The sequence below is a fragment of the Chamaea fasciata genome, unplaced genomic scaffold, assembly GCF_029207755.1.
Source record: "Chamaea fasciata isolate MVZ Bird 193981 ecotype frontalis unplaced genomic scaffold, bChaFas1.0.hap1 SCAF_3, whole genome shotgun sequence".
Taxonomy (NCBI): Eukaryota; Metazoa; Chordata; class Aves; order Passeriformes; family Sylviidae; genus Chamaea; species Chamaea fasciata.
The window spans coordinates 27229911-27248512 of NW_027094088.1; the positions used below are offsets into that span (position 1 = coordinate 27229911).

General features: G+C 34.1%; 1 protein-coding gene across 1 annotated transcript in view; it reads left to right on the forward strand.

Moving 5' to 3' along the window:
• The window catches only part of DNAH8 (dynein axonemal heavy chain 8), a 126370-nt gene that overhangs the window by 98665 nt on the left and 9103 nt on the right, over positions 1-18602 (forward strand). The window contains exons 74-87 of the mRNA XM_066178428.1: positions 448-603; positions 1599-1781; positions 2242-2347; positions 3174-3426; positions 3522-3712; positions 4102-4223; positions 6204-6322; positions 7621-7823; positions 8718-8791; positions 11058-11210; positions 13683-13838; positions 15828-15944; positions 17117-17218; positions 17605-17765. Of these exons, the coding sequence (XP_066034525.1) occupies positions 448-603; positions 1599-1781; positions 2242-2347; positions 3174-3426; positions 3522-3712; positions 4102-4223; positions 6204-6322; positions 7621-7823; positions 8718-8791; positions 11058-11210; positions 13683-13838; positions 15828-15944; positions 17117-17218; positions 17605-17765 (2096 nt within the window). The remainder of the gene's footprint in view (positions 1-447; positions 604-1598; positions 1782-2241; positions 2348-3173; positions 3427-3521; positions 3713-4101; positions 4224-6203; positions 6323-7620; positions 7824-8717; positions 8792-11057; positions 11211-13682; positions 13839-15827; positions 15945-17116; positions 17219-17604; positions 17766-18602) is intronic.

Here is an 18602-nt window from a genome sequence, read left to right on the forward strand (position 1 = left end):
TTGTAGCAGTGATTAATTTTTTAGGCAGAGTTCAGATTTCCAGAAAGAATTTTTCAGCACTTCAGAGCTAAAATTAGAAAATCTAGCCCTTCTAGGACATAGAACAGAAAATGAAAGGCTAGGTATCTCTGATTTCTAAAATGTACATAACATCTTTAATATGCAATAAACTGTACCAGTTTTATTCAGTACATTATTACTCTCATTGTGAAGTTCTGAGGACTTGGTTACAGCCAACCTTTTAATTCACCTTTTTATGGTACTTTTCAGTGTACACACAGAAGTATTTCTGCATAAATTGCTGCTTGGTCAACATTTATAGCACCTTCTTTGAAATGCAACTAACAAAAACGATGAAAAAAGTTTCCATGGTTAGGTCTGTGGTTTTCATGCAAGACTGCGAGGAAATGCTTTTTCCTTACATCAATTTATCATTTACTTTTTGAGGTAACAACTCTGAATGACAAGTATTTCCGACAACACCTAGAAGACAGTCTGTCACTGGGACGATCACTCCTGATTGAAGATATAGAGGAGGAGTTGGATCCAGTTCTTGATAATGTATTAGAAAAAAATTTCATAAAATCTGGGTCTGCATTTAAGGTTAGTAATCAGACAAAGGAAGTAGAATGAGTAGTTAGCCTTGTGACAAATGTTATTTTAGCATTGTTACAAACGTGTGCTGAATCAGTTAAACTTTATATTCACTAGAGACCTGTAAAGATTCAAACTGAACTAATTAAATATAACAGACACAGGCACAGCTGTGTAGTAAGTTGCCAAGTCTAAAGGATGAGTTTAACTACCAGAGTTATTACTGATGATTCCAAACTGGAACCAATTATGCTTATCTGATTAAATGCTTAAAATTCTTTCTACTGATTTTCAAGCAGTGCAAATATGCTTAAGGGAGTGGTTTGGTCCTACTCCTTCATAAGCCAGGTATTTGAAGCTGCCACAGAGACTCATATGTTGTAGGCCCACATGCCCCTCACTGCCCCACGGCAGATGATCTTTAAGGTCCCTTCCAACACCAACAATTCCATGAGATATACAATGATATGCAGTGATCAGATTTCCTTGTGTACGTGTAGCTTTTGAGTTGACTGCTGTTTTGGAATATCTTAATTCTATAAAAAATTCTTTTGAACACTCTGAATAAATTTTTAATTCCTTTGGAAAGATCATTTGAAAGCTGCTTAGTCTTAATAAAGATAAAATTTATGCCCAGTAATTTCTGTTCCATTGTTAGATCACATAATTTCTTTTACCTTGGGTGTAAGAGAATGATGACTTCTACAAAGGTCAGCTGTTTCTACTACCCCTTCATTTGAGAAACCAAATGGTTCTGAAGCTGTTAATCATAATCCACAGTGGAAGTGACCCTTATATTTACCTGGAGGGAAGTGCTACTTTTCTAACATATTTTAACTTCCACATTTGGTCATTTACTTTTATTTTCATGACAAATTTGAATTGTGAAATAAATTTCCTCTTTTTGGCATTTCAAATAATGTATTTTTTTTTCCTGCTCAATATTACTTAATTTAATAAAGCTCATTTTCCTCTGTTTAATACTATTTTAACTTAATCCACAGGTAAAAGTTGGTGATAAGGAAGTAGACGTCATGAATACATTTAGACTCTACATTACTACAAAGCTACCTAATCCTGCTTTCACACCTGAAATTAATGCAAAAACATCAATTATTGATTTTACTGTTACAATGAAGGGACTTGAGAATCAGTTACTGAGAAGAGTAATACTCACTGAAAAACAGGTAAGTTAACAGCACATATAAATCATAGTGATATTTAAATTTTTTTCAATGTGATTGGTTTTGGTATGTAGAAAAAAAATATTCAAATGGAAAAATATACTAGCCATTTTCTAAAATTATATTCAGATTCAGTATAGACATTTCCAAATATCAAAAATACATTGGGAGGCCCTTAATATATGTATGACTGTCAGGACAACACAAACATTTACAAGGATTTGACATTGGTAAGATACATCATGTGATACTGAATAAACACTGCTTTAAAAACCATTTGTCATTAACAACATGCTATAGATACTGAGAGCAGTAAAATGCACATTTCATGACTGGATCCAACAATTCACCTGTATCTTCAATCACAATTCATTCACTTGGAAAATCAGAAACTGAATTTTGAGTACCCCTTATAGTTGCCACCTATAAAATGTCATGCCATTTTCTTGTTTTTTAATAACAGGAACTAGAGGCAGAACGAATTAAGCTCATGGAAGATGTAACTTCTAATAAGAGGAAGATGAAAGAACTGGAAGACAATCTTCTTTACAAACTAAGTGCAACCAAAGGTTCTGTATCGCAGGATTAAACAGATTAGGCAGATAAAACTGATTCACACTAGGTCCTTTCCTTACAGATTTTGATTTATCCATCTAAGGTACAATAAGAGAACGTACAATGGCAGGAGTAAGAGGATCGTGAGGGATTTGGTGCCTATAGCATGCCACTATATGCAACTCTAGACAGTTAGGTTTTACACCTAAACAAGTTTTGTGAAATACATCCATTTTTTGAGAGCTTTCTGCTCCTCAGATGAGATAAGGGATCTGACCTTGGGGAAATCCTTAATCCATTGAAAATGTAAATTGGAATGACCTGGTTTAAAATTGTCTTGAAACTCTTCTGAAGTACATTATGAGCCTGAACATGATCACTTACTACCTCTGGTGGAAAAAGGGTCTGGTAACAGAAAATCCGTGAGTAATTGATGGAGATTCATGAATATTATTGAGTGACCATTTCCCTCAGGACCCTAAGTCTTTTTTACTTTGAGAGTGCTAATAAAGAGACTTCAAAATAATTTAAGTAATTTGTTGACTATGTAGGTTGTGTGCATAAGATAGTTGACTTCTCTAGTTCGTGTGGCAAAGCTGTTGGTATGAATACATTTAACATATTTTGAATGAATTTATTTAAATATGTTGGATGTAAAGATAATTTTTAGTATTACATATCCTGTTTGGTCTGTATTTTAAAAGCTTTCTGTTATTCAGTAAATAATTTCATTTTTTAAAATAAATAATACCTGTAATATGGCCTTTTGCTTTATATATACATATAAAGTGAAAATATTGTTACAAAAATGTCCTAAACATCCAATATTTTACTTTTCAGGTTCACTAGTGGATGATGAATCCTTAATTTGTGTCCTGCAAACAACCAAGAAAACAGCTGCTGAAATTGCTGTCAAGTTGTCGGTGGCAGCAGAAACTGAAGTGAAGATTAACACTGCTCAGGAGGAATATCGACCTGTTGCTACACGTGGAAGCATTCTTTATTTCCTTCTTACGGCAATGAGCATGGTCAATAATATGTATCAAACTTCACTGGCTCAGTTCTTGAAGCTATTTGATCAATCCATACTCAGGTAGGAAGACCCTAATTTTTCCTACTATTCAGATGTTTCCCTTTCCAATGTATTTGCTCTTATTAATGTAGTTTCTTTGTGCTTTAATGATGTAGGTCTAAGAAGTCTCCTGTGGCTCAGAAAAGAATCTCAAATATTATTGAACACCTTACCTTCGAAATTCACTCATATTCTGTTAGAGGCCTGTATGAAAACCATAAATTCCTCTTTACCCTCCTTCTGGCTTTAAAAATTGACATTGAGAGAGGACACGTGGAAAACAGAGAGTTCCAAACTCTCATTAGAGGTAAGTTTTAAAAATTGTGTTATGTTAATAATATAAAAGCTAATTCAACTTTTTAAAAACTTTTATACCATTTCAAAGTCTTATTTCTTTGTCTACATGGTTTCTATCAACATTTGTGTAGGAAGTGGGCTTGTTTAGCTTGGTAAAGGGAAGCCTTAGAGGAGGCCCAATAGTAGCCTTCCCACACCTGTGAGAAGGCCATTAATAAGGCTAAGTTGTCTTTTGGTATGAAATAAATGCTGAGTACACAAGAGTACAGTTAGTATCCTGGAGAAGAGTACTTAGGTCAAAATACATAATTAAAAGAGAAATATCAATTATATCTTGACCCCTAGAATAGCATGTATTTCATCAGAAAGTAGATTTTGTCCTGTGTTTTTTGTCCACAGGAGGAGCAGCTTTGGATCTACAGGCTTGCCCACCCAAACCATGCCGCTGGATTCTTGACATGGTATGGCTAAATCTAGTGGAGTTGAACAAACTTCCACAGTTTGAAGAAATTTTGGACCAGGTGATATTTTCTAATTATATTTTTAATATTAATAACCAGTTTTGTCATCATAATTGTGTTTCTGTTAAAAAACCACAGAATAACATCATAGCGACAAACAATTAGGTTGCATGAATGGTGGTGTGTTTATTTATCTGATTTATGGTATTTGGTATTATAGTAATTGAGGTAGAAAAAGGAGAGAAGGAACAGGAGAGAAGGAAAAATGAAGTCAATAAAAGAGAGAGGATAAAAACGTAAAGGTATCAAAAAGGCTCGTAAAATTAATCTGTGTCAGGTTTTGGGCTACAATATTGTCTGTCTTGATTCTGGTGTATTTTGACAAGTGAATGGTTTGCTGCTTGTTTTTAAATACTCATTTCTGTTCCAAGCTTAATGGAACATTCAGATACGATGAGCTACAATGTAGCTCAAATGTATTGCTTTATGTAGACATACACAAACTTATATGCACTAAGCTTGTAACATGCTCAGTTTGGTAAATTTATTTTTCTCTTTTTATTGTAGTTTAGTGCTTAGGAGTGGTTACTCTCTAAGGATTTCTTGTATCTCAGCGCTCCTGGTTAATCAGGCTGATAGCCAGGATAGTAAATTCTCCTTGCTGTTACAGCCAAGTCCATTTTGTGATAGCACATATTGCCCTGGAGTGGAGCAGACATTTTAGCTACATGGTTACCTGCAAGTGGTCCTGGCTGTTTCTAAACCCTGTATCAAGGCAACACTTGGGTACATACCAGCCCAATTCTTCCAGCTTTTGTTTTCTTGAAGTATCAAAATAGAATATTAAGTTAGGAGAAAGTTGGAGGTTATGTTGCTCAGTGTGGGTTGTTAGGGCACCAGAAACCGATTTCTAGAAAACTCCTTTCACCAGGCCTCTTCTAGAATGTGTGCAAACAAAATTTTAGACTCCAAAATACTTAGGTGACCATGTTACCAGAAAAGCTCTCCTTTTTAAATTAATTTTTTTAGCACTATCTTACTTTTGCCATGTAGTTGCAAAGTTAAAAAGTAACAATTAAATTATTTCATTAATAGATAGAAATGGAATATGGGAGAGTACCAACTAGGATATCAATTTAAAACACAAATATTGTAAAAGCATCTTTATAATACTTATTTTTATCCATTAGAAATGCTGTTCTATTTGATTCATCGTATTAAATACAATTGTATCATTATTCAGAAAATTGTTTAAAGTGACTAAAAAAGGACTGAGAATGGTATGCCCAGTCCTCAAAAGGTTTCCTGTGCTTTTCTTTTTTTCATGCTAGTTTCAATTTGTTCTTCTCTAAAAAAAAAAAAAAAAAAAGTCCCAGATGCCTAATTTAACATAGACATCAGTGCATATCAGTCCATTCCTTGTTCTTTTTCCAGTGATCTGAGAATATTGCAGCAGCTGACCCTTCTCAGTCACTACATTAAAGGCTCAGTGGCATTTTCACTATGTTCTGTCCACTGGTATTCCTTGTCCTATTAGGTCAGGGGTTCTAAGAGGTGCCTAAAATTGTGATCATATTTGTGGTCAGGTTTATTCTTCCTCAAGCCAAAATCTTACTAGAATCTCTTAATTTGTGATTCATTGGCTGGCAAGACTGTATTGGGATAGATTTTTCTGGTTCTCTTCATATTTTGTGACCAAAAAGGAATTAATTAATTCCTAAGTGTGTTCCTCTTGTAGTATAGAATCCTCCTGCTAATTACTGATTTTTTTTTTAAGTAGATGCATGTGTTTGGGAGGGGAATGCAGAGATAACTGACTGGCTTGAGAGCCTGCATCTTAACACTGACTGCAGCAATTGAATTCATGTTATTTGTAATATTTTAATAACAATTCACATGGCATATGTCTTAAATGCGATAGGCAATGTTACTTCTAATATATGCTAATATAATAATGGCCTCTCATTAAAAGCTACATTGGCAAGAGGATTTTACTGCAACTAAAATATATTTATTTGTGTGTTAATGTAATAAATTTAGATAGCTACAAGTGACAAGGCATGGAAACATTGGTTTGATAAAGATGCCCCTGAGGAAGAAATTATGCCAAATGGATACAGTGATTCACTTGACACCTTTCGCAAGCTTTTACTCATCAGGTAAGCATCTTCAGAAATGTTGGGAAATTACATGGTTGCAACACATCTCAACCTATCAGTATGCTATCATCACAATAGTGTAATTTTAGTTATCTCTGGGTGAGATTAAATATCAATTCACTCACATGAAATATGTTTTTACTCAATTACTTCAGAGCTATCCTCTGCTGTCTAAAGGTATTTAGAGAAAATATTTTTTAGAGCTTTGCTTTTACATCAGGACAAATGGAAACTGGGAACCATATTGCAACCTTCTTTGAGAAGCCCACAAAAAAAGTAGAATATTCCAAATAGTTTTCAATTTTAAAAATTTTAAAAAATTAATTATTTTAAATACTTTTAAACAAGTATTAAAAAAATTAAAAAAAGAGAGATGGTGAAAATCCAAAATAAGTATTCAAAATCCCACATGAAAAGTGTGCTATACATTATATTTTTTGCATCATGTAAGACCTGTAAGATCTTGGGATAAAATTGATTTCCCCAAAGAAGCATTCAGCTGCCTTATGCATGAGATCATATTTTCCTCCATTCATTGCATACTTTCCAAGTGCTGTAATAAATAAATCAGAGATACTGTGAAATACCCCAACAATAATACTTACTAGACCACAAATCGTCTTTGGAGCAGATTCAACCTGGGCAGTAAAATGGCTAGAATCTGATGGAAATAATATATTGTTAAATCCTCTACACCCTAATGGGGGGACCATCTAAGTCCTAAGCATTTAAATAATTTTCAAAAACTGAATATTTTCAAAGTAATATATTTTTTCCAAAAGTAGGTGTTTGTTTGTTTTTCCATAGGAAAAACACTCATCACCAACACAAATGCAATCCAGTGTAAAAGATTTGAGTTTGTACCCTAAAAGACTAACAGACCCAATGAATCATCTGCGGAGTTTTACTAAAGGGCAAAAACAATTTTAACATTTCCTTCTTTGTGTTCTCAAATACAAAAGTTCTGTTTAAAATGAAGAATAAATAAAATGAAGACTATCCCAACCTAAGGAAGGTGTCTAGAACAGAAAATTTCAATGCCAACAGTTAAGGCAAAATTGTAAGCAACTGGAAAGTACCATAAGTACAGGGAAGACCACCAGCTCTGCCTGTTATTATATCTGTAAAGACAAACCTAGAAACATATATATGAATGTATGTGTATGTATACATATACATACATATTGTGATTTAAAAAAAATCCCTCTATTTTATATAAAAATAGAATTTCTAATTTGAATCTGATCATGTAGGAAGAGGCAGTGAATTTATATCTTTGTATGTATTCTAATTTCTAGGTCTTGGTGTCCAGACCGAACACTTTCACAAGCCAGGAAATATATTGCAAGTTCCTTGCATGAGAAATATACAGACCCAGTTATTTTGAATTTAAGAAAAACTTGGGAAGAAAGTGACATGAGAACACCTCTCATCTGTTTCTTGTCTATGGGATCAGACCCAACTGATCAGATTAATTCCTTGTCTAGGAAGCTTAATTTGGGTATGAAAGTAATTATTCATTATCACGTGTTAAGACACAGAGGGGCAGTGTAAGTCATTTCAGAGATATATTTTTCTGAAAAGTATTTCTTAAATTTTCTTGCACTATTGTTTGTTCCTGAAACATCATCTTAGAGATAAAATAATATTTCAAATAGAAGACAGTATGCTAAGAACCACTCTCTGCGAAGGTGGACAGTAATTCAAGTATTTTTTTAATAAATTGCTATCATCCTTCCTGGTGATCATAACTTTTAAAATCCCTATCTTGTAAAGCAATTAATTTTTTCTTTTAAAATTCTGTTATGGTGACAATAATATTTTCTTGTTTTAACTCTTAACTGCAGGTAACATAAAAATCAGTAATCTGCTAGAAGATTACTTTGTAACAAACAATATCTACAAGATCTACATTTGTATATTCTGGACATTAGTTCTACATTATATGGAAGTTTTGAAAAAGTGTGAATACAAACTCAGTTGGGAATAGATCCCATATATTCTTGACATTAGTCACATTAGTATGTTCATAAATGCAGTTTTACATCTTTGCATTGTGTTTATGCACACTTTGAGAAAAATCTTTGTTCACATTTCCTGTCACTGCTAAAATTTGGCACAAATTTACATTCACAGTCATAATACTAGTCACAGTTTTTAACTTCTGTAAGTATTGTGTATGTGTATTTCAAAGTTACACAAAATGTCAGTGTTTAGAAAATTTATACATAAATATGATGGTGAAGGGATTCTGCTTTCATAACTATATATTTTTTCATTAAAGTTATGTAATTGTGCTGTATTTATATCACTGGGTTTTGGGCTGAATTGAAATTCTTACTTTTTCTCAATATTGTAAGTTCATTAATCTTGTATTGTCAAACATGTTATATAGCATGTAAGACTATCTCGATGGGCCAAGGACAAGAGGTTCATGCACGCAAGCTCATCGAGGCATCAATGGAACAGGTGGGGAAAAAACATTGCAATATGAGTTGATTGTGTGTTTTGGTGTTCTTTTACACCCCTTTAGCATGCAGTCCCTAATATTTTGCATTTTCATCTAAATATCAAGCATATCTCAGGGTGACCATGTCTTTTTGAATGCCTCAGTTTAAAACCATTTCTCTGTGGCATATATATGTGACAGTGGAGTCCAAGCCAATACTTCTGTCAGCAGTGCTACTGAGCAGCCTGCCAAGAGCGGCACATTCCTTACATATCACTATACTATTAACCAAGGGTAAAAGGACATTGGATCCTGGTCCTGTCCTGCAGATCCCATCTCTTTATTAGATTTTTTTTTTCATTTTTTCCCCTCCCATATAAGAGATACCTGGATATTGCATAGCTTCTACTAAATAAAATGATGAGTGCACACGCAGCTTAAAATTGTAGATATAGAAGGATGTCCTTGCTCCTGATACTGTTTCACATTTTTCCTTACAACTCTGCTAGTGACAGGACCTCTTACTCACCAGCATTTGGTGTCTCTTCTTTGTTTAATTGTCAATCCTTTGACTTTGATTCCCAAGCATGTCTAAGAATTTCTAAACAATATATAAGAATTTTTCTTTAAATGTTTTAGTGTATTTGGTTATGGCAGATGATATTCCCCAACAGTAAAACCATAAAAAAACCTAAGTAGCAGCTACAGGGAGATAGTAACTGAAACCTCAAATGCAATATAAAAGTTATAGTGCAAAGGTGGGACCTTCTGGTCAGCTGGAAACTTCAAGGAGTTGTGGACAGTCTTGAAAATGAAGACATACAGCCATAGTTGTCTGCAAACTCAAAATATGTGGAAGCAGTCATATACTTGTATTTTGGAGGGGTAGAATATCTCCACTAATAGAGAGCATATCGTGAATATTGGCATATAGATGTACACCAATTTGGAAGAAGAGAAAAAGGAATCTCTTTATAGCAAATGACAATTTATATTATATGCAAGTGCACATATACATCTGGTATTTCTTTGTTTGTATATCTAGAATGGCCACTGTCAACTCCCAGTTCATTGCAATGGTGAAAACAGGAACATCCCTTCCTTTCTTTTGCCCTTAATTTGAAGAACAAGGACACTCAAAACAGCAATCCAGTAGAGATACCAGTAACAATTTCTGAACTACATGCCTTAGTGCTGCAGGGAGGAACATGTGAACATCAGATTTGAAACTACAAAACAGAATTAGTGACGATGAAGACAAATATCTATTTGGTTTTCTTGTACCTCTGGCCAAGAGTATATAATACGATTAAAACTGCTGTGCTTTGTTACAAGATGATAATTTTCAAATACTAAGTCTGATTCATTTGGAAATGTACCAAATTGATTAAAGATCTCCCTCAAAAGAGTTGATCCCCATAGAAGAAGGAGAAAAACCACCTTCATTTAATCTTCATTTTTTAATATCCATCAATTCACCATAAACATTTCAATTATATTTTTTCATCAACAGCTACTGATGTCTTTTTAAATGAGCTAAAGCAAAATTGCTAAAATGAAACTACAAGCTGTAACGAAATCCACTGTCCATTACTGTTTAGAACTGATTAAATAATGTCCCATTTTAATATCAGGCTTCTAATTCATCAGGCTTCTAAAGTGATGCTAAAAAAGCTGATTAAATTTAAATTCATGAGCAGAAGTTTAGAGAGACAATAATCCAAGTAGAGCTTTCATGCAATTTGAGAGATGAATAAGATCAAAATAGGTGGAGGTTGAATTTCATGCAAATGCCTTTATTGCGTATAAACTAATTGGAGTTAGAAACTTTTATAATCTTATTATGCTTACTTTAGATTATGTTTTTAATGAATCAGTTTAAAAATATGTATTCCTTAAATTTTAGCTGTTACTTTTGCACTCACATTCTTTTGGATCTGTGGACAGAATTAATTGCTTATCACTGATGTTTTGCTGGGAGAGTACAGGAACTTCTTTTTGCCACTAGATAGCACTGATACTTTACTTACAGTATTGAGTCTGGTTGTGTTCCTTTCATTGAGAACAACAGAATGTGGAAATACCTTTTGTGCTAACTTATCCTATTTGCTTTATCTTTGCCAATGTCCTATAATATCAAAGTAGAATATATATTCAGGAGCAGAACAAAAGTTATAAAAAAATTACATGGAAAAGCAAGTTTGATTCTTATACAGACAGCTGACTTTAGCAGTATGAATAACTTGTTTTAAATTTTATATGGTAATAGTTGATATCCTTGTTTAGGGAGGCTGGGTGTTACTTCAGAATTGTCACCTTGGACTGGAGTTCATGGATGAATTACTGGAGACACTTCTTACTGCTGAGATCCAGAATGACACATTTAGAATTTGGATAACTACTGAACAACATCCCAAATTCCCAATTACACTGTTACAGGTTTGTTCAAATATTTAATTCAGGTACTTCATGAAAATTATTCAAATTAATCATGTAAATGGCAGTGAAAAAAGGAGGGAAAACCCCCCAAACTCAAGAAAAAAATAGACTTGTGTTACCACGTAAATATCACTTCAAATAAGATGGTTACTTACTGGTAACTGGAAATACTTGATGATTCATTATGTGTGTGTGTGTGTCCACACTAATTCTGTGCACAAAAGTACTTCAATAAAAACTACTTGGCTTTACTTGTATCCCTTTTTGCCCAGCCAGATGCCTTGCGGACAAATTAATGCCCACAAACCTTCTTTCAGAGAAAGATTTCAGATCCCCCTATAATAAATAAATAAAGTATAAATGGGACAGAACACACATGGATAACACATCTCAGAGAACATCATCTACCCAATTTCTTTGGGTGAACTATAAATGGCTGTTCTGTAGATCTCAAGGATACACTTTCTGTCAGGACCAGGAAAAATGCCTTAACTTTTACAAGGTACACTTAAGTGACTGATGATGGTTCCCAGAACTCTTAAAGTGGATCATAATGCTATTTAATATTTACTGTAATACTTGTATATTGACATTTCTATGTTCCCTTTCCTCTAAAAAACAGTGGAGGTCTTCTTAGTGGTTTTCATTCCCTCTAAATAAAAGTAGATACCTCACCTGATATCCAGGATATGAAGGGGGAAGGACTCCTGTCTTGAAAGATTCTAGAGACAACCGTCAGTAAGAATTGTCTGTCCCCATGGTCTGTGTATGGAAAGTTAGGTGTATGGGCTCCTATGTTCTCTCAACAGAAAATGAAATCATCCTGAATCTCCAAGGGGTTTATGAATAGTGAGGTACATAGACATACAGTTTGCTAAAAGTGGGAAAAGAGAACTCAGATGAACCTTCACTGCATTTATCTCAAATATTTCACATGTGATTTCCCACTATACTGTGTCATGTTACCTGTTAAAATGTTAACATATTCAGGGATTCCAAAACAAGAATAATTGACAAACCAAAGTCCCTTCTCAGAAGAAAAGAGAACAACTTGCTTTGCCTTTTTTAAATACAGAATTTTTATCAAAAACTGAACAGGATATCCTTTGAAATGTGGAAACATTGATTTTCGAGTGTTCCAATACAGTCCAACAGTAACAGGCACACAACACAGTGTGTCCATGGGCTGCCTGGCCTTTCCTGTCCATTTTGTACAAGCTACCATGTTACCCAAGTTAGACAGACACGTACTTACAGTTGGAGGAAAAAAAATCCCATTGTTTTTATTTGGGTTCCTCCAGCATTTGTAGTTGTCCTAAGCAATAGAGAACCTGGTAGGGCCAGTCTGTGTGTGAATCAATAAATTGTTCCATGCGCTTTATCCAGCACTGGAATGCAATAGACCATAGAGGTAAGTAGTTACAATGTTCTCTGATATGAAAACCTGTGTAATTTTCCAAATAATTTGCAGGTATGGTTTGAAAATTAAAATTATGTAGCCACTCTTCCCATTAGGCAGTTTGCATGAAGCTAAGGGGCTGAATTCTAAGGAGCTGAGGCAATTTACTACTGCGAGTATGGATTCAATGCCTGCTGACCACAGTGCTCAGGAATATTCTCTGGTGAATCTAATTTCCTGCTGTAGACAGCTAGAGTCCAGAGTAGCCACTGTGGACACAAAGATCTGATCTGAGGAGGAGTAAGATTTCTTTGTATTAACTGAAATTCTGGGAACAGAAATACAATGCTGTTCTTGTCATTTTTACTGGATGCTTCTCTTCCATCATTCAGTCATTGAATCAGTGACATAAAAGCCTTCTAAAAAGCTTGGTGACAGCTTTTATGTCATTGATGAAAACTTTTTGGTCCCTGGCCAAGTGTCAGTGATGGTTTTAACCAACAGAGATTAAAGGTCTATGTTTAAAATCCTTCATGGCCTAATAATCTAGTATGACTGCAGAAGAAAAGGCTTTGGGAAGACCTTAGTGCAACCTTGCAGTACTTGAAGAGGCCCATACGAAAGATTGGGACAGACATTTTAGTATGGCCTGTTGCAACAGGGGAAGGGATTCTGGTTTTAAACTGAAGGTTTTATTTAGATTAGGTATAAGAAATAAGTTTTTTACAAGGAGGGTGGTGAGGCACTGGAACAGGTGGCAACCAGAAAGGGGGTGGATACTCCATCCCTGGAAACATTCAAGGTCAGATTGGACAGTATTCTGAGCAGCCTGATCTATTTGAGATGTCACTGATCATTGCAGGGGGGTTGGACTAGATGGCCTTTAAAAGGTCCTTTCCAGCTCAAACTATTCTATGATTCTGTGTACTCCTTTTATGCAGTTTAAGTACATATCAACTACAAGGCTTCAGTAATGTACATTTTATTTATAACTAGTAGTTGTGACATTTTCATATGTTGCTATTTTTGTTTCAGTAAACAACTCAAATTCCTTTATATTTTTCTTGTGACAGATTGCTATAAAGTTCACAAATGAACCTCCACAAGGCATACGTGCTGGACTGAAAAGAACATTTTCTGGAATTAGTCAGGATCTGTTAAATGTTAGCAACCTGCCTATGTGGAAACCTTTGCTTTACACTGTAGCTTTCCTGCATTCTACTGTTCAGGTATTTCTTAAAAGGTTTGCAAATAGTGGTATAATATATGGAGTCAGTCTAATAGAGGTTCCTGAAAAAACACATTCTGATATTTGTCGTAGCATCATGCTGCAGGACTAAAGCTTTAATTTCTGTATTCTGAATTTCAAGGTTCATTATTATCTTTGTTTTAATAGATTTTAAACAATTCTCATATGATGGGCATTTAGAATTTTTTTCTCATCTAACTTCAGCTGATTCAAAGTTAGTCATTGGGTATACAGGAAAAATTTCTCTCTGTAGTCAATAGAAATAGATAAGCCTGCTGAAACAGAAAACCAGCTTAGCTGTCCCAGCTGTCTTTCTCTAAGAGTGAATATTTTTCTAGAGATATCTTTCTTTCTCTCCATTGATTTTAAAGGCAATCCAGATGCCTAACTTAGAGCAGCTATTTTCTAGATGACTAAAATGAAATAAAATTCTTGTCATATCTATGTCAATGTGTTTTCTACATTAATTCCAGTGTGAGAAAAATGATATCTATAGATTGTACTTCAAATATATATAAATTTTGAGATCACAATAAATACTAATAATTTGAACTCTCTGAATGTACCTCCTGTTCACCAAGGATCTCAAAATAGGTATAAAACACTGTTTAAGGCTTATGTTCTACTTGTATTTTTGGTGTACGCAGTTGGTGAGAGGACAATTTGTTGATGTTCACTGTTAAGATACAGCCTTCTGCATTATTTTCCTTCTACCTTATTTAAACAGTGAAAAAGTTGTTCTGTGTATTGCCTCAGGATTATCTCTTGTGAAACTAGATCTATGCTTATTCAACCCATCAGTGTTTTTGAAAACTATTACAGCTATTCATCTGTTAAGAAATTTTATTTATGAATTGCTGAACAACAAGGAATATATACATTGTCCTGCCTTTAAACTGACCAATTCTTAATATCTTTTGGTGACAAGATTGTTATGATAAATATAGCTTAAGAAGTATTTCAAAAAACTTGGCAGGAAATCATGACAATTTTCTGCATGGTATTATTGGTTAATGCTGTCTCATCTGCTTATAAACAATATTTGATTTTGAAAAATAAAAGGTGGGGGCTATTTTCATTCTAGTTCTTTTTAAATATTGTAGCTAAGGTGCCCTAAAGGTTACTTCAGGTGTCAAAGACTGTCAGAGATTGCTGGTAACATAAAATCTGATAAATATGTCATCACTTAGTTAATTTAAAAATGTAATTTATTCATTTAATAAATGTCAGTGCTATTCGGAAACTTAGTTCTTAACTTCTTGAATTAATTTGTTCTACATTCTGAAAAATCCTTGAGCAATTTAACTGAGGTTGCTTTAACAAATTTGTGAAAAATCTAATAGTGCTGGATGTTTGAAGTGTTTGGGCTACAGAATATTTATTCTTTTACTTCCATAGTTAACTATTTTTCTGTTACTACAACTGTTATCACTTTGTTCCCAACAGGTATGCAATAATAAATTTGAATAATGTTATGGTGGCAACCTTAAAATAAAGTTGTGAATTTTGAAAAATTAAAAAACATCTTGAAACAATAAGACAGAAGTGATGTTATAGAACTCTTTGGAAAACTGAGCATAAATATAAGCGCTTAAAAATTTGAAAATATCATTAGTCAATAGTACATGTCAAAAGAAATTAAAAACTGTACAATGCTAAATTAATTAATTAATTATTATAAAAATCTCATTATCCACAGAGAAGTGAGGCATTGCAAACCCGTGACTTGTAAATTGATTAGTAAAGTTATTAATAAATGATTTTGTTGCTTTTTATATAAATATTTATCCCTCATGGTATAACTTAGTTGTATTATTGATTTGTATGAGACATACAGCCATTTCCTTGGCTACCTTTCTTCTCCAGTCCAATTCTTTATTCCACTGGTATTGTTATTATTGAAATTTAATATGGATAGAAAATTACAATTTGTTTAATAAATATATTTGGTTTTAATTTTATTTCTAAGGAGCGACGCAAGTTTGGACCTTTGGGTTGGAATATTCCCTATGAATTCAACTCAGCAGACTTCACAGCCAGTGTTCAGTTTATACAAAATCACCTAAAAAAATTTGACATCAAGAAGGTGAATATAGCACATTTTAATGCTCTGTACGGCACCAGCAATTGTTTTTAGCTCATGTTTATCATAATTTAGTCAGTGCTATTCATTTAGTGCCACTTCTAATGATCAAAGGTTGAGGTTCTCTGCAAGAAAATCAAGCGGAAATATTTTATGTGCTGTCATGCATGTAAAAATACATATTAGTTAAGAACCTTAAAATTTGTTTTTCTTTTTCCCTACTGTATCCAAAACTAACAAGTCTGTATGATATCTGTTTTGGAAAGGGAGCTAAAATATTTATTGAGTTTGACAGAGCCGATCAAAGTTCTCTACATCTACCATTTGGTCTTCTACTGCTGAGCAAGGAATAGCCATTCCTTATGAAGCAGCACTTGGCCATGAAAGAAAGATGAGAAATAGGGAGAAGGAGTGGGGAGGGTGGAATGGAGGGTAAGAAGAGAGGAAATAGCAGCTGTGAGTGATTTCAGGTCATACAAGTAATAATGATATTAATAATGATGATATATATATTATATATATTTTATATATATATATATATATATATATGATATATATGATGAGATTTTACTTCTAGAGATCAAGGCATATGAGGATTTGCTAAGGGAGCTGGGAGTGCTTAGCCTGGAGAAAAGGAGGCTCTCTTGTCACTCTCTACACTTCCCCAAAAGGAGGCTGTAGCCAGGTGGTGATCAGCCTCTTCTCCCAGGCAACCAGGAAGATGACAAGAGGACACAGCTTCAAGCTGTGCCAGGAGAGGTTTAGGTTGAACATTACGAGGATTTTCTTAGTGGAAAGGGTTGTCAAGAATTGGAATGGACAGCCCAGGAAGGCTGTGGAGTCACTGTGCCTGTAGGTGTTCAAGAAACAATTGGACATGGCCCTTAGTGGCATGGTCTAAACTGGTGTTTGGTCAAAGATCGGATGTGATGATCTTAAAGGTCTTTTCCAACCTACATGGTCCTGTGATTCTGTATTTATAATAGCAGGATCAAGCCCAACTCTTCTATAAAATTACAGAGTTGAGCTCAGTAAATACATCAGAAATAAAGTAATTATTTTTATATATTTTTTCGGTGTACATTTCAGAACATTATGAGCTTCAGGTTATAATTAAATTACAATCTTCTTAGATATAAAAACTACAGTCTTTCCTGTACTTTGCTTTCATCCAGGGGATATCGTGGAACACAGTACGCTACATGATTGGAGAAGTACAGTATGGAGGCCGAGTCACAGACGACTATGATAAGCGTCTTCTTAATTGCTTTGCAAGGGTAGGAGACCTTGAAAATACAGTTATTTGGCATTTTTATTGGTAGCTGAAATACAGAAATCAGAAGGCATTCTTTCTGCTGAATATGCACTTCAGCAGTTTATAAGACTTTTCAAAGTAAAATGAATTTTTCAAAGCATCCTTCTTTGGCAGTGAGGGTCTTCCCCTTGGTTCCACTTTGGTGAGGAGCAGAACCTTAAAAAGACTTAGCTGGAAGTCAAACTTAGTAGACATAATTCTTAATGATTTGCGGTTGTATTAAAGAAAAATTAGATGCAGTAGCTAAAACAAGAACCCTAATCCTCCAAGAATAAAAGTGAGATTAAAAAGCCCTCTAAGTAGCAAAATAATTGTTGTCTTTCTTTTTTCCCCATGGATTTTTCACAGGTGTGGTTTAGTGAAAATATGTTTGACAGTGCTTTCTCCTTTTATACTGGATATAAAATTCCAGTATGCAAAACCCTGGAACAGTACTTTGACTACATCCAGTTACTCCCTGCTATGGACACCCCAGAGGTGTTTGGTCTCCATCCCAATGCTGATATTACGTAAGTAGGTCTCAACATATTGAAAATGGAGAATATTTCTTTTAGCATTTGGAAACAAATCCCTATCAAATATTTAAGTAAAGTATATTCTTCATAGGAAACCTAGGATTCATATAAATTTCTCTCTGGAGTGGAACACTCTATATATATTGTTATAAATGCAGGATCTTCAAGTACATTTTACATGTCCTTTTAAAGCAAGTTGAAACTTTTATTACTTACTCCTCATGATTTTACTTTTTTTGATTGAAAGCATTATGAAACTTTTATATGAACATGTGATAGGTGGCTCTATACAGTTCAACTAGAGAAAGTTTCTAGTATTTGCCTTCTGTTTCAAACAGTTTATTTTTCTGTGCACACTTGTTAAATGATTCTCAGGATAGTCATTTGGTTTACAAGCATGCCTTTGGGTGCAACTACAAACTTAGGTTGCAATCAGTCCCGCCACTTCCATTATTTAAAAGAGGCTTTTCAATTGAGCCAAATACTAGCTCCATTTAAAATTTTATCTTTGAATTCACTCTTTCATTTCAAATAATCCAATAACAGCTTGCCCTTTAATTCTTTCTAATTTTATATGCCCTGTGAAAGGATATGAACATCATCATATTTTTTTCACTGAAGTTCTTAATAATTATTCCATGAAATACTCCATTTTCATATGCAGTATGTCCACATTCCACTTTCATTGTTTCTTCATGTAGCTATTTTTCTACTTTCAAATAAAACAAATGTTATTCAAATACGGAGCTGCTGTGAAAACCTAACATCATCTAATATTTTTGGATGAAACAATAATTTCCCACAGTTTTTCAGTCTCAAAGTTGAGAGGCA